Source organism: Phacochoerus africanus, chromosome 2, assembly GCF_016906955.1.
Source record: "Phacochoerus africanus isolate WHEZ1 chromosome 2, ROS_Pafr_v1, whole genome shotgun sequence".
NCBI classification, from domain to species: Eukaryota; Metazoa; Chordata; class Mammalia; order Artiodactyla; family Suidae; genus Phacochoerus; species Phacochoerus africanus.
Window position 1 is genome coordinate 186,628,170 of NC_062545.1, and position 15,766 is coordinate 186,643,935.

The 15,766-nt window shown below is 36.0% G+C and overlaps 1 protein-coding gene across 1 annotated transcript; it reads left to right on the forward strand.

Annotated features, from left to right (window-relative positions):
- Window positions 1-51: 51 nt before the first annotated feature.
- Window positions 52-15,305, forward strand: SOCS4 (suppressor of cytokine signaling 4). Its single transcript, XM_047767391.1, has 2 exons — window positions 52-348; window positions 13,369-15,305. Exon 2 carries the CDS (start codon window positions 13,459-13,461, stop codon window positions 14,782-14,784), a length of 1,326 nt encoding a protein of 441 aa, XP_047623347.1. The 5' UTR covers window positions 52-348; window positions 13,369-13,458; the 3' UTR covers window positions 14,785-15,305.
- Window positions 15,306-15,766: the final 461 nt, after the last annotated feature.

Here is a 15,766-nt window from a genome sequence, read left to right on the forward strand (position 1 = left end):
CACGCCCAGCGCGGGTCTGGACCCAGGTCGCCGAGCGGTGGCGTCAGCGGCGCGCCGGCCGCCTGGGAAAAAGCCGGTTGCTGGGGGAGTGAGGAAGAAAGGGAGGGAGCCGAATACGGAAGTGGTGGCATCGCTGAGAGAGCGGGTGGAGGCAGTGACCGCGATGTCGAAGATGAGAACCCAGCGCCGAGGGATAGAGGCTTGCAGACCGGCATCCGCCTTCTAGGACCTACAGGAGGTGCTGGAGTGGGTGGGCCTCACTCCTCCCCCTCAGCGAGCACCCAGAGTGATGGCGGTGCTGATGGCGGCAGTTACTCGGACAGCCCTAGTTAAACTGCACTCCGAGAGGTGAGAGGGGGAAGGGTGATTGCTGCCTGGCAGTGCCCGTCGGGGTCTGCTTCTACTTTCTAAGCGCTTCTCACAGGCAACCATATGGTCCCTTAATGGGTCCAGCTCCTCCTTGCGACCCGGCTAGGGAATGAGATCTTTGGGCATGTTCTTTGGAGAAGAGGTAGGCGAGATCCTTCTCTAGCCTTCAATCTTGGCATTCTTCGCTCCTTCACCTTGTCATTTCTATATAGATAAAAGAGAGAAGAGTTAATCTCAGTTCATGGTTCCTGGAGGTCTGGCGTATACATTAATGCTTATCCTTTAGGACATTTCATATGCATCCCTTAAAAAGAAACTCAGGTTTCCCTATTCAGACCCTACCTAAAGTTCACTGAAGTTCATTTTCAGATTAAAAAAAAAGCAGCAGCAGCAGCACTGGAACTAGAGTATTTTGTTGAATACTTGGTTCGATCCTTGCGGTCTTTGCTAAGCTCTTGGCCATTCAGTTTATGCTGTCCTTGTGTCTTCACGTTCTCCATGTTGGGAAACCAGTCTTTGATGAAAACCTTCACAATGACATTTTTGTGTGGTACCCACCTTCTGGTCTCAATCGGACGTTGTTTATGACGTAAGTGGAACGTTTTTCTATTGTAGAGATTTTTCCCATTGTTTTTCAGTCTAGTTCCTTTGGGAAAAGTTGCAAACGCACATTTAGACAAACCGTGGTATTGTTCTTAACGAGGCGGCATTGTGAAAGGTGTTTTGAGTACTAGGGCTCCAAGTAGGCTTGCCAGACACTGAGGTTTGGCATATGAATGAAGATGAAGAGTGATTGGCTGAAAAAGAACTTGGGGTTTGTGGAAAAATAACCAACCTATTGTTGATTTCCCACAAGAGCAAAAGATATTCTGAGATTATTTTTTCCGAGTGAGTTAATTTTATTTGGAGATCATTCGTTGTCTAGATAGACTGATTTTAGATCTAATTTTTTTTAATCCGAGTCAATATCATCGGATAGACTAGGGGTTCAAGACGAACTCTGATAGTATGTGGAATAAATCTTCATGAAATGTCAGTGTAGTGCTTTTCAGAGCTAACCATAAGCAGAATCTGCATATTTGGAACTAAAGTTATAGCTATAAAATGCCCTAACTATAAAATCTGTAACACCATGTGACTTTAAAATTATGAATAGTGTCCACATTGCTTTCACTCTGCCTTAGCAACCGAGCTGTTTTATTCATAGGTTTAACAAATTTCACAGGTATGGAAATTAACACATACGTTCAATGATCTTGAGCTTTAGAAATGACCTTGAATATATGCTTCTTTGGACCTTGAATATATGCTTCATTCTTTTTTGAATATATGCTTCTTTGGACCTTGAATATATGCTTCATTCTTTTTTGAATATATGCTTCTTTGGACCTTGAATATATGCTTCATTCTTTTTTGGAATGTCAGTTTCTTCTCTAAAATGTAGGTGACCTTTATAGAATTGATAAAGTATATAGTAGATACTCATGCATGAATAAAAGTAATTGTCATGTGTTATTAATGAGGTATTTTGGGTGGGCATTTAATGGTTTCATTTAAAATGGAGTTGTTCGAATCATTATCCAGTAAAAATTTTTAAAAGACAGATTTTAATGTCTTCAGTGAATTCATCATCTTGTTGAGGGAAACAGACATTCAAACAATATGTACAAGACAGTAGTGTGGTAATGAAATGTATGTAACTTATATCTTAGCAAAATTGCCTGGTTATTTAATATAGCTCTTTAAAAAGAAACCAGTGTAGCTCTCTGTCACTGATGTGATTGTCAATTTTTTCCAAATGGACTTATTTATCATTAACAGTGCATGTCTCATAGGAGTGAGTAGCTGAATGAACTCACTGAGAATGATGCCAAGGTCGCAGCTTCAATTGCAGTGAAGGTTAGTTAGCTTTGCTCTGTTGTGACCGTTCATACCACCCGTAGGCTCACAAATATTGTTGTTCTCAAGGACAATAGGGTGAGAAGGCATGAATATATTACCATTTTACTTATGGCAGTGAGTGTTCTCTGTATAAATAAAAATATCCTGTAATCTTAGTTTATTGAAGAGGCATGTCAGTATTGCCTTATGGAAAGAGTTTTTTAAATGCCTTTTTAATAAAATACTGTTTGATGTAGAAATATTAATCCTGTGAAATATAAGGCCAGAAGAGAGTAATAACAAAACTGAGAAGAACGGAGTATTGGAAAAAGAACATTGAAGGCAGTTTAGAAATCTGAAGATTTTTATATCTCTGCAAGTATCCTGAAACTTCCCAGTCTATTTATTTTGGAGGTAAATAATACTTGCACATGTATAAACTTCGTAAGGTATAAAAGGGAGTACAGTGAAAGTCCTACTCCTAGCCTACCCAGTTCCCCTGGCTAAAGACAGCAGGTATATGACTCTTGTGTTGTTACACTGCCAGTGGATCCTTACCACAGCAAGACAGTTACAATCTAAGTTAGAGTAACTTTATACTAGTTTGTAGGTAAAACTTGTTACCCAAGTTTAAGTGTAAGCATACATAATTATTACAAAGCAATGAAAAGAATAATCTGTAATTAGTTTAAAAAAAAACTTCACCTACTCTTTGTTGAAATCTATTTATTTACTAAGTTAGCTTGCAAGAAACAAATTTTTTACAATTGTTTGTTATTTACATCCATAATATTTTTTAAGATTTTAAAGCTTAAAAACTCTTTAAAAAGAACATGTTCAGTATCAAGAGTAATATAAAGTGCTTTATGATTTCAGAAATGCTGAAGCATCCTCAGCCTCAGGTCTTTGAGATTTTTTTTTTGTGCAGATTTTCTAGCCTTATATGTGGTCTTTGTTTCCTCTCATTCTTATTCCTTAATTTTGCAACTTTTCCCACCTCATTTTTTAGAAATTAGCTTCTTCATAGAAGGTTCTGAGAATACAGTAATAAGTATTTTCATTGAGCTCAATGTATGCTATTTTCATACATGTTAATCCTGGCAGTAAAAATATGGGGCAGCTAGCATTATCCAGATTTATCAGTGTGAACACTGAAGCTTAAATGAGATTTTAAAAATCAGGAGAGAGAGCTTGTAAGTGACAGTCTAAATTTTAGATCGTGTTTGATGATAGAGCAACCCATGCTATCTCCTTTGTACCATGCTTCATTTTTAAGTATGATATAGTGAAAAACTAGATTGTTAGGTTTTTTTATGCATCTTTAACACTTAAAAAGTTTCTCTTTAGGGAGTTCCCGTCGTGGCGCAGTGGTTAACGAATCCAACTAGGAACCATGAGGTTGCGGGTTCAGTCCCTGACCTTGCTCAGTGGGTTAAGGATCCAGCGTTGCCGTGAGCTGTGGTGTAGGTCGCAGACGCGGCTCAGATCCCAAGTTGCTGTGGCTCTGGTGTAGGCCAGTGGCTACAGCTCCGATTCGACCCCTAGCCTGGGAACCTCCATATGCTGCAGGAGCGGCCCAAAGAAATAGCAAAAAGACAAAAAAAAAAAAAAAATTTCTCTTTAGGCTAAATTGCTCTCATAGGAAGAAAGACTGCAAGGAAATTGGCCAAAGTGTCTAAATTGATTGCCTCGAGGTAATCAAATTATAGTTTTTCCCTCCTTTTTGAACTTTTCTGAATGTTCCATATATTTTTAAATGAGCACATATTGTTTTTATAATTTAAAAATTACACATTGAAAGGAAAAAAATATATCCGTATGATATAATTTATTCTCTAAAGAGTTATAGTTGAATATCTTAAATATTCTGGTTTCTAAGATTCTGTTAAGGTTTTTGCACTTTTAGAAGTTTGTAGTGCCTGCTCTTAGTTTTGTTCCCTCTTCACTCTGGATTAACCTTTCTCAAGTGACAGGTCCTAGGCATTTCTCTTTATCTTTAGCTAGCATGCTCAGGGAATATATACCCATTTTAATGTTAGCTCAAGATTAATTTTTCTCCCACAGTTTGTTCCACAAAAAGGATTTATGATGAGTTGAATCTAGGAAACTGTGGCTTAAGCAGGTTTCCTAACTGAAGGACCTCTTGGAACCTTTTGCTAAATGTGCATTGTAATCGTTCAGAGGGAAAGTGATTCCCAAACTTGTTTGACAAGGAAACCTCTATGTATTAACATTTTTTAGTACTAAGTGTCCACAAGATTTCAGATTGGAGGACACTGGCATAAGCAAACTATAGCTAGGAAAGTTAAGTAGAGAAAGTTTGAAGAGAAGGAAAGGTGTAATGGTGCTAATCTGTGTGTGTGTGTTTGTTTTAAATAAATCCAGTTACATCCCATGAACCATAGCTTGGTGGCATGAAAAAGGAAATACTTTAAAATATTTACTGTGGAGTTCCGGTCGTTGCGCAGCAGAAACAAATCCGACTAGGAACCATGAGGTTGCAGGTTAAATCCCTGGCCTTGCTCAGTGGGTTAAAGATCTGGCCTCGTGTGAGCTGTGATGTAGGTCACAGATGTGGCTCGGATCTGGCATTGCTGTGGCTGTGGTGTAGGCTGGCAGCTGTAACTCCAATTAGACCCCTAGCCTGGAAACCTCCACATGCCCCAGGGGGTGACCCTCAAAAGACAAAAGATAAAATAAAGTAAAATAAAATATTTACTGGAAAATGAACCTGTACTGCTTTTGTAATGAGGAAAAAACACTTTAAAATTTCAGAGATTTTTCTCATTTGAACAAATGATTTTTCATATTTTTTTCATTAACATTCCAAAGAATTTGTCTGTCATGTACTATCTGGAATATTCCATTTATGGACTCTGTTTCCATAGAATCCAACTCAAGTATTAGGCTGTGATGAAATATCAAAGTCTATATCCCACAGAATCCAATTTAAATATCATGGACTTTGATCAGAACGTGTTCAAGGGGTTTGGGACACATAATGGCAGGTAAACTTTGGAATCATAGATTTGATAAGGAAATTCCTAGGGTTAAATTACTACCAGAATAATAATTTATTTGTGATTTCTTTGTGTAGTATAGTAAATTATTATTTATAACATCAAATTTATTTTAATTTGATATTTATATGAATTCTGTTCTCAGACATCAACATCAGCATTGTAAGACATAATAATTCAATGAATAATTAATATATTACGATAATGCTCTGTTATCCAACATCATAGAAAATACAAATGAAATTTATGGATAAATGAAGTTTAACTATTTAATTACTGGCTTTTAAAACAGTTTTCTATGGAAATCTTGAATTAAAATCACCTTGCCAGCCAAGAGAATTGTTTAAATCTGTTGTTAGCTTATGGTCACATTGAATGTTCATTCCTTAATCACAGTCAGTGCAATTGATTGTAGAACCTGGGATCTAATGGCTAGTTAATCTGGGAACTTGATTTCTTGAGAAAGGCTTTTTATGTATAAACTTGCTTCTTGCTCATTAAGAAATAATAATAAATGTAACTGTGTACTCCCCAGAACATTGTAACTTAGATGCCTTCATAAAAAATTAATTATCGAATCAAGAGTCAAAGCAACCTTCCCCCAAGTGATTCTTTCACCCTCTTTTTAAAAAAAAAAAAAAAGCATCTTTGCAGTTGCTAACAAAGATTGTTGATTTGTCAACACCTTTCAAAGTATCGTCTTTGATTTCTATACTACATAAAAATGGCAATAAAGCCACTTTCTTTTCATTTTCTAACTTGTCTTCTATTTATTTCATTTCTACAAAGTCTGTATAAAATTCCAACAGTTAATGATAGGATATTTGAAAGGATTCATTCAGATTCAGAACCATACACTTTTCTTTTAACATTCAGATTTTACATGGATAGGCAAGACACCAAAGCACTTTTTTTTTTTAATCAATTCAATTTTATTTCCATTTTAACTAGTAGATTATCCTTGGCCCTAGGGAAAGGCTCCACCAATTCTGTGTTCCTGAAATACAAACCAGTGAATATGTTTTGAGGCCAAGTAATTCATAGACAGTTTATTCACAAAGTACATTTTTTAGATAGTTTCAAATAAAGCCTAAGAAACTACATAGCAATTGGAGGTTCAGAAATATTAGAAGAGACTACACTGTGAAAATCAATGCCAATCTTTAAATCAGTAAACAAAAATAAAATGCCATTATTTATTAATATATTTGCACCTTATAGGTCTGTGAATAGTGTGTCTTCTGCCAAAGTGAACACTTATGCCCACCTACCATGGATTAAGCCTAAAGTCTTCACACTCTTTTCCTTAATTATGAATAAAATCTTTCTAATAATTTAATCTACTGGCTCCTTAATATGTAAAATTCCAATGACTGAATCCCAAAGACACCAAAAACACTTTTAAAAAATCCTTTTTTAGTCTTGAAAAATAAATAATTTTCTCCCCCAAAAAATTAATGTTACTTTTATTGAGATCAGTGTGATTGAATTTTTTAATTTTGTGAACTTTGTTTTAATAGAACTTGTAGAAGAGATTAAAAAACCTTTTTCCATGTGAGAGTTTAAGTACATGATGCATTTTTATAACAAAATCATGTAATAGTGAAGGAAATTCTGAATATCTTTTTTCTAAAAATATCTCTCCATCGCATGCTTTTTTAAGCAGTTACTTTTTCAGTAATTAAAATGTTACCTAAACCATGAAGTGACCAGATAAATGTTTTGTTTTGCCTTCTTAAAGTATTTGCTAAGCAGCTCCTCAGAGCTACCTATTATCCCAGTAAAGGTCATCAAATTTAGAACACTTATTTTGTAAAAGAAAAATGCACAACTTAAAAATTTCTTAAATGTTCAGCAACTTAAGTACTTTGCCTGAAATGACTAGCGGACCTTATGTTATAAAATTTCCATTATCATGTCTATTTGCAAAGCATTGTAAAGATTCTCTCACGTTAAATAATGTAATCCACAGGTATATTCCAGCAACGTAAGTGAACAAAGACATGGAGAGGGTTGCCATCAAGTCCTCAGCTGTGTGTGTGTGTGTGTGTGTGTGTGTGTGTGTGTGTGTGTGTGTGTGTATGTGTGTGTGTTTTCACTTTTTTTTGTTTTTGGCCTCGAACATGGCACGTGGAATTTCCAGGGCCAGGGATTGAACCCTCACCACAGCAGTGGTAACTGCAGATCCTTAACCCTCTGCACCACCAGGGAATTTTTCCTCGGCTCTTTGGAGCTCCCTCTCTTCCTTCAGGAACAGCACCTCCCAGACAAGTAGCCATCTGACAGTAAGTTAAGGGAGCATCGTCAACCATATATTCAATATTAATAAATTTTAATTATTCTAATTTTTAGACAAATATAAATAGGAATTAAATTTCTTCCTACTTTGAAGATTACAACATTAAATGACATTCTGGCCCATATATCGATATGGTATGGTGTGGTGTATTTTACCAAATATATTTTTTTGCCAAATGAATTTATAAAAGAAGGACTTCTGGGAGTTCCCCTGTGGTTCAGTGGGTTAAGAATCCAGCATTGTCACTGCTGCGAGTGGGACTTCTGAAGCATGAACTCAGTTTTCTAGCAAACAAATGGCTGTATAAAATTTATAGAAGGCTCTAGGTCTCAGATACCAAAATATAACCAGTCAGGAGAAGATCTTCTATGTATTAACTTTAAGTACAGGTAAATATATGGAAAATTTATCTAGGGCATTGGTATTTTTTGCTTTATTTTATGGACACCTGCAAAATTAGCACATGTAAGATTAACCTAAAACCAAAGATAATTTGATTGATTTGCACCTATTAGGTACAAGTTGGTAAGCCTTTCCAAAGTAAATCTGTATGTTAGCATGTAAATTTATATAGAGTAATGCTGGAAATTAGTTCTCTGAGGGAAAATGTCAGATTGTTCTATAGCTTCATGGTCTGTTGAGTTTCAGCTATATCTGGCATATTTACCCTTTTTTTTCTTTGAAACATTAGTTATCATCTTGAAAATTATATTTGCTCATAAATACCACCAAGGTATTGTGATTTCTTCAATTATGATCTATTTCTGTAAAATTGGCTTAACCTGTAAGGGAAGAAAAGCAGAAGAAGATAAATATAACTGAATCACTGTGCTGTATACCTGAAACTAACACCATGTTATGAATCAACTATACTTCAGTTTTTAAAAAACTGGCTTAGGTGCATTAATGAAACAACGTATGTAATATCTGTTTCTTTTTTTAAGAAAGAGAAACATATTAACATTTATTGCATACTTGCTACATTTAGAATCTGAGCTGCCTCCTTCACATACATTATTTCATTTAGTTCCCAATAGCCTAGTGAAATAGATAGCATCAGTATCTCCATTTTACAGGTGAAGAAATTGAAGTTTCAAAGTCACATGGCTAGTACTAAATAAACTGGACTCAAACCATAAATCTACTGCCTGCCATCATTGTGCTCTGGAACTGAATCCTCCTCATATGCATGTATAGAGATACTGAAACTGTTAAAGCGGTTGCTGCTGGGTGGCAGGATGATGGACAGGTTTTACTTTTTTCTCTATAACTTTAAGTTTGAATTTTTCATAGTGAGTATAAAGTACTGTTATTTTTGTTTATGTTCATCAAGATGATATATGTACCTACATTTAAATTAAATTTAGCCGAAAAGCTTAGATAAGCTAAGAAATGCCGCAGTCTTCTCCTACCCATCTCAGAGGTATTTATTTTCAAAATTTTTAACTATTTTTCTGATGTTTGTCCTCACATTTCTTTTTTGTTCTTAAGGCCACACTCATGGCATATGGTAATTCCTAGGCTAGGGGTCAAATCAGACCCACAGCAACACTAGATCTGAGCTGCATCTCTGACCCACACCACAGCTCACACACAGTAACACCAGATCCTTAACCCACTGAGCACGGCCAGAGATCGAACCTGCATCCTCACAGATATTAGTCGTATTTATTAACGCTGAGCCACAGCAGGACCTTCACATTTCTAAATCATGTACTTCTCTCTCAATACATCAATTATTAGACATTATTGGTTGAGTTTCTCTTATGATAGATGAGGATTTACCTCTCTTTTAGTCTCCTTCCTTTCTTTCCATTACTTGCTATACAAAGAGCCTTATGTCCTTGTGTGGTTATATGGACTAGTTTTTTGCTCTCTAGCAGTTCCAGACACCCTTTTGTCTGGAAACCTCCCTTCTTAATCATGAGGTATTCACATTCACTCTCTCCTCTGTTAAATGTCTTGTTTCCTACGTTATGCTTTTTGTTTGGGGTTTACATCCTAATTTTAGAAGAGTACATCCTGCAATATGAAATATGAGGTAAAATTCTTGATGCTTTGCACATCTAAAAATGTCTTTATCCTGTTTGATCATTAGGCTAGTTATCTCTTCAAGGTTGGAAACTATCCTCTAGCTTCCAATGTTACTTACTGTTGAGAAGACAGATGCTGTTTTATTTACGGTCCTTTGTGACTTTTTTCCCTCAAGTAGCTTCTATTTTTATTTTTTTGGCTGGGTTACATACATAAATTGATTGATTGAACACTTAACATGAGATCTACCTTAACAAATGTATAAGCAGTACAGTACAGTATTGTTCCCCATAAGGTAAGAATAAGAAGACTTTGGTATTGCCTCTTTATCTCTAGGGTTCTAAAATTTTAGAATACTGTAACTTTGTGTATTTTCCCTGGTGCTGGACACTCATGATACTCCTCTGGGGAGACCCATGTCCTTCAGTTCTGGGAAATTTTCTAATATAGTTTGGTTTATAATTTCCCCCTCCATTTTCTTGTTTTCTATGAAATGTCTGTAATGACCTTCTAATTTTCTTCTCTAATTTTCTTCTCTGTCATTTTTTCCTCTTTCCTATTATTTCTTCAACTTAACCTCCAACTTTCCTGTTGAATATTTTATTTCTGCAGTCATGGTTTTAATTTCCAAATTTTTCTTATTCTCTGATTGTCCCTCATCTTACTCATCTTACTCTTAACTTGGAAGAAATCTGTTTTATTTCTTGCTTCTTTCGTGGTTACCGTTTTCTGAGTTCTTTGTTTTAGTCACTGTTTATATTAGAAGCTTTCTTCTAACACATGATGTGCAATAATGCTGCCTTAAAGCAGTGCATAAGTAGGCAGGGCTAATGAATGGATGAGCTTCACAGCATGCTTGGTTGGCCCTCCAGCTTTTTATTGAAGGATTTCTAGTAATCAGCATCTATAGATCTCTTCTCTTTGGCCATTGTATTTCTCCAGCAAAATATCTTCCAATCTCCTATTAGGAGGTATAAGTCTGGCTGCTAGAGTTCTGGAAGCTAGATGGAAGAAGGGAGCAGGGAGTTTTCCCTCAGATTTTAGTTCCAGGCCTCCCCTCTATCCTCACTATGTATGATTTCCAAAGTCCCTAAGCCTCACTGGTTCATTTTCTCCAAATAATAAATACCTCATCTCCTCTAAGTATGAGAGTAAAAGCCAGAGAGATCTAGCTGCACTTGGCAAATTTTCAACCTATATCCCCATTTTCTCCATTCATACTTTCTGTAGCATCTGGTGCCTCAGGGTCCTGGACTTTGCCTGCTCTGTTGGCTTGTTTCTCATCCATGTTGCCTCTGTGCCGGGTGCCTCCCATCTCTCCACTGCTGAGTCAGTCATTGCTCCTCTGTTCATTTTCTGTCCTTGTATTTTGTGACTCAGGTTGTAGATATCTGCTAGTTTCACTGAAGATCAAATTTATGTTTTTATTTCTCATTTTCCTTTGTTTGGGGCTGACTTCTGAGAGAAGGGTGGAATAAAAAGATTTTCACTTAGCCATTTTTATTTTAAACCAGATCTTTCTTTCTTTTACAATTAGAAAAAAAACGGAAGTATTTTCTTTTTGAGGGGAAATCAAGTTATACTACTCATTAAAAAATTTAATATGGAAAACAGCTGTTATAACTAAAGGAAGCATCGGAATCACTAAAAGAGTTTATAGGCGTTCTAGTTGTTTTTGAAGGCAGAGAGAACAATGGAAGAAGACCCTGGTAAAGGTGGGAATGTCATTAAGAGCAGAAGTAGAGGGCTTAGTTAGCTCTGATGCAGAAATGAAGGAAGATGAGAGACCTCACAGCCAGTGGAGTAAAGTTAATCGTAGAGTTAATAAACTGCCATTTATATATATATGTGTATATATATACACATACATATACACATATATACATATATATAAACACATATATATATATATATTTTTTTTTTAGTTTTATGGCCACACCTGAAGCATATGGAAGTTCCCAGGTAGGGGTCGAATTGCAGCTGCAGCTGCAGCTGCAGACCTACACCATGGCCACAGCAATGCGGGATCCTATCCATGTCTGCAACCTACACCGCAGCTCACAGCAACACCAGATCCTTAACCCCCTGAGTAAGGCCAGGGATTGAACCTGTGTCCTCATGGATCCTAGTTGGATTCATTACCACTGAGCCACAATGGGAACTCTAAGCCAGGGACTCCATCTGCGTCACAGCTGCAGGGCAGCTGTGGAAATGCTGAATCCTTTAATCCACTGCACAGGGCCAGGGTTCAAACCCAAACCTCCACAGCAACCTGAGCCCCTGCAGTTGGATTCCTAACCCATTGTGCCATGATGGGAACTCCTGATATTTTGAAAATAAGTAAAAGCACCAGCATTTCAAACTTTAGATGATATTTTTTTATATTATGCTGAATTAAGAAGTTGAAAGTATGGAATGTTAACAAAAAAAATCTGCTTGGGGCTCCTTTTAAATTTTTTTGTCTTAAAAAACATAAATGTAAGCTTTTAGTACCAACTGTCTCCTCTGATCAATGACTCTTCATATTCTACAGCCTACTTTGTGGCGTCTGCCTGTTTATTTTTGTTCAGTTGGAATTTAGTCAATGAACAACCAAAGCATGCTGTTGAATATAATTTTGGTATACTAACTGATGGTGTTTCTTTCAAAATTAGATTTTAAAATATTTTTCCTTGTGGATTTTAAATGATTATGTACCAGTGAGCTCATTAAATCAAAACAATAAGTATAATCACCAGATGCTATTTAGTATTTAGAAATGGGGTACTTTATATGGCAAGCCTGTGTCATTTGTTCACACTTTTAAGTACTTCTCAGTCATATTTGCCACTGCAGATGCTTGTTTCAAACCCTACAGATTTGAAAATTGATTCAAGTAGCTCTAAACATTTATTTGACTGTTGGGATTATTAATGTTCCTCTAACACAATCAGAAGTTTAATCATAATCAGAATGTTAAGTGCAGCTGATTGTCACAAACAATCACAAAATTCAACTTGCATTTGTAAAATACCTGAAATTATAGAATTACTCCCCAACCGCAGTTCTGGCCTTAAATCTTTTTCTAGCTAAGAATAGTTAAGTAGTTTCTGTCTACAATCAAATTAATAAAACTCAGTATTTTACATTATAAATTCTAGTATATCTAGCCAACTTATATATAAAATAACAAATTTTTATCCAGTTGCAAATTTTCCAAAAACTGCCAGTAAACTTGACCAGTTATTGAAATGAATTGACGAAATAGCATTGAGAATTCTTGCATGACCTTCCTACTATTCCTTGGTGATTTTATTTAATAAATTCTTAACAGCTTTCTTAATGTAACTGTTCATATTTTTCAGGCAATAGGAAAGAAAACAGAAGAAAGGTAATGGTTTCTCACTAACTCTTATAAAGAATTCCCTGGTCTGCTGTGAAATTAAAAAAAAAAAAACAAAGAGGAGGAGAGATTGGCATAAGAGGCACCTCAAAACCAGAAATTTTTCATATTTCAGACATATTTTGGCTCAGAGGGCAAGGCTTAGTTTTTGCTCCACATCGAAAATTAGCTATTGGAAAGGCACTCAGTTTCTTGGCTCTATGGCACTATGAAATTATTAGCATATGGTAAAGTAGTTTATTTAAGTGGGAACCAAATACCTTGGAACTGCCTTCCAACATTTCCAGTACTTTTTCATCTTCTCATCTTACATCTAATCGGGGCTTAATTATATAAACTGTACAATGTTAATGACAAATGATTAATGATTTTTTTTTCCTTAGATACATCCAGAAAGCATCCAGAAGAAATATTCTACTGGAAAAACTGAAAAAGCTGTATTCGTAACACTGGAATTTGGACAGTTTGTTAAAATGGCGGAAAATAGTGAGAATAATAGTAAAAATGTAGATGTAAGGCCCAAAACTAGTCGAAGTCGAAGTGCTGACAGAAAGGATGGTTATGTATGGAGTGGAAAGAAGTTATCTTGGTCAAAAAAGAGTGAAAGTTGTTCAGATGCTGAAACAGTGAATGCTATAGAGAAAACTGAAGTTCCTCTAAGGAGCCAAGAAAGGAAGCACAGCTGTTCATCTATTGAGTTGGATTTAGATCATTCCTGTGGCCACAGGTTTTTAGGCCGATCTCTTAAACAGAAACTGCAAGATGCCGTGGGGCAGTGTTTTCCAATAAAGAATTGTAGTAGTCGGCACTCTTCAGGGCTTCCATCAAAAAGAAAAATTCATATCAGTGAACTCATGTTAGATAAGTGTCCTTTCCCACCTCGATCAGATTTAGCCTTTAGGTGGCATTTTATCAAACGACACACTGCTCCTCTAAGCCCCAAGTCAGATGAATGGGTAAGCACAGACTTGTCTCAGAGTGAATTGAGGGATGGTCAACTAAAACAGCAAAGAAACATGGAAGAAGAGGTCAACTGTTTCTCACATACGGATGTTCAGCCTTGTGTCATAACCACTAACAGTCCTTCAGATAGAGGTAGTCCTGGGACAGGCTCTATGATAAACCTGGCTTCAAATAACAGTATAGAAGATAGTGATATGGATTCAGATGATGAAATTATAACACTTTGCACAAGTTCCAGGAAAAGAAACAAACCCAAGTGGGAAATGGATGAAGAAATCCTGCAGCTAGAAACACCTCCCAAGTACCATACTCAGATTGATTATGTTCACTGTCTTGTACCAGACCTCCTTCAGATCAATAACAATCCATGCTACTGGGGCGTTATGGATAAATATGCAGCTGAAGCTCTACTAGAAGGAAAACCAGAGGGTACCTTTTTACTGCGAGACTCGGCACAGGAAGACTATTTATTCTCCGTTAGTTTTAGACGCTATAGTCGTTCTCTTCATGCTAGAATTGAACAGTGGAATCACAACTTTAGCTTTGACGCTCATGATCCTTGTGTCTTCCATTCTCCTGACATTACTGGGCTCCTAGAGCATTATAAGGACCCGAGTGCTTGTATGTTCTTTGAACCACTTTTATCCACTCCTTTAATTCGGACTTTCCCCTTTTCCCTGCAGCATATATGTAGAACAGTTATTTGTAACTGTACAACTTATGATGGCATTGATGCCCTTCCAATTCCTTCTTCCATGAAATTATATCTGAAGGAATATCATTATAAATCAAAAGTTAGAGTACTCAGGATTGATGCACCAGAACAACAATGCTAGGAAAAGGGTAGGAACATGGAAATGATTATATACATATCTTCATTTAATATTTTTATTATGCCATTTTGAATTTTTCTACAAGGGCAGATGAAATCCAGAATAAACTTCTGCCCTAAATTTCATTTCCAGATCAGTTTATTTTTCTTAGGATACAATAATTGTTTAAGGTTACACATTAGGAGTTATTGGATATTTTTGACCAGGTGTTTGGCTTTTGTTTTTACCATGTAGATTGTATACTTAATTTTTTTCTTAATTGTAGCTTGCATATGATCCTACCTATTTGAAATTTGGTAGACATTGCAAACACAGCTGAATAATCTGTAATTTATACTTTTCTTTATAGATAATTGTGTCCTTTCTTGCATATAAAATGCTTTGTTAACCTCACCCTTTTCAGAGTTGTTCTAAAGTTCTTCAGTGAAGCTGAGTGTGTTGTAATTTACAATCCATACTAATGTAATTGACTTGTAATTTACTCATAGGGATGTTAAAAGTTTACAAAATGGCTTAAAATCAAATTTGATGTGTTTTCATTTTAAATATTAACTAAAGCAGGATTACTAAATTTGATTAATCAGGTCGGTGAGAATCAAATAAGGACATGATGTTTTGGAGGTGAACTTATTCTATAATGCAGCATGGTCATTTGCTATTGCCTGAATAGGTCTTTCTCTCAAACCTAGAAGAGTTACCATCTTGAGAACATAAGTATTATTCCTTTTTCACTGGAAACTTTAAAAATAATGATAGCACTATTAGTAACTAGTAGTTACTAAAGTAATAAAGCAACTAGGGTTTTTCTGTATTATGAATTGTTGCTTCTGCTCAGCCCTTTTTTAGAAACTCTAAGCCCATTACTTTGGAGAGATGCCACAGTATATAAACAGCCACAAATTTCCATTGGTAACCAAAGAGACCCAAGTAGTTTTTCATTATTTTAAATTGAGCTTGAATAAAGATTCAGGAAGTAAACATGGAG

What these genes read in the sequence shown, in the direction of transcription:
- SOCS4 (XM_047767391.1), top strand. Translation starts at nt 13,459, where the DNA reads ATGGCGGAAAATAGTGAGAATAATAGTAAAAATGTAGATGTAAGGCCC.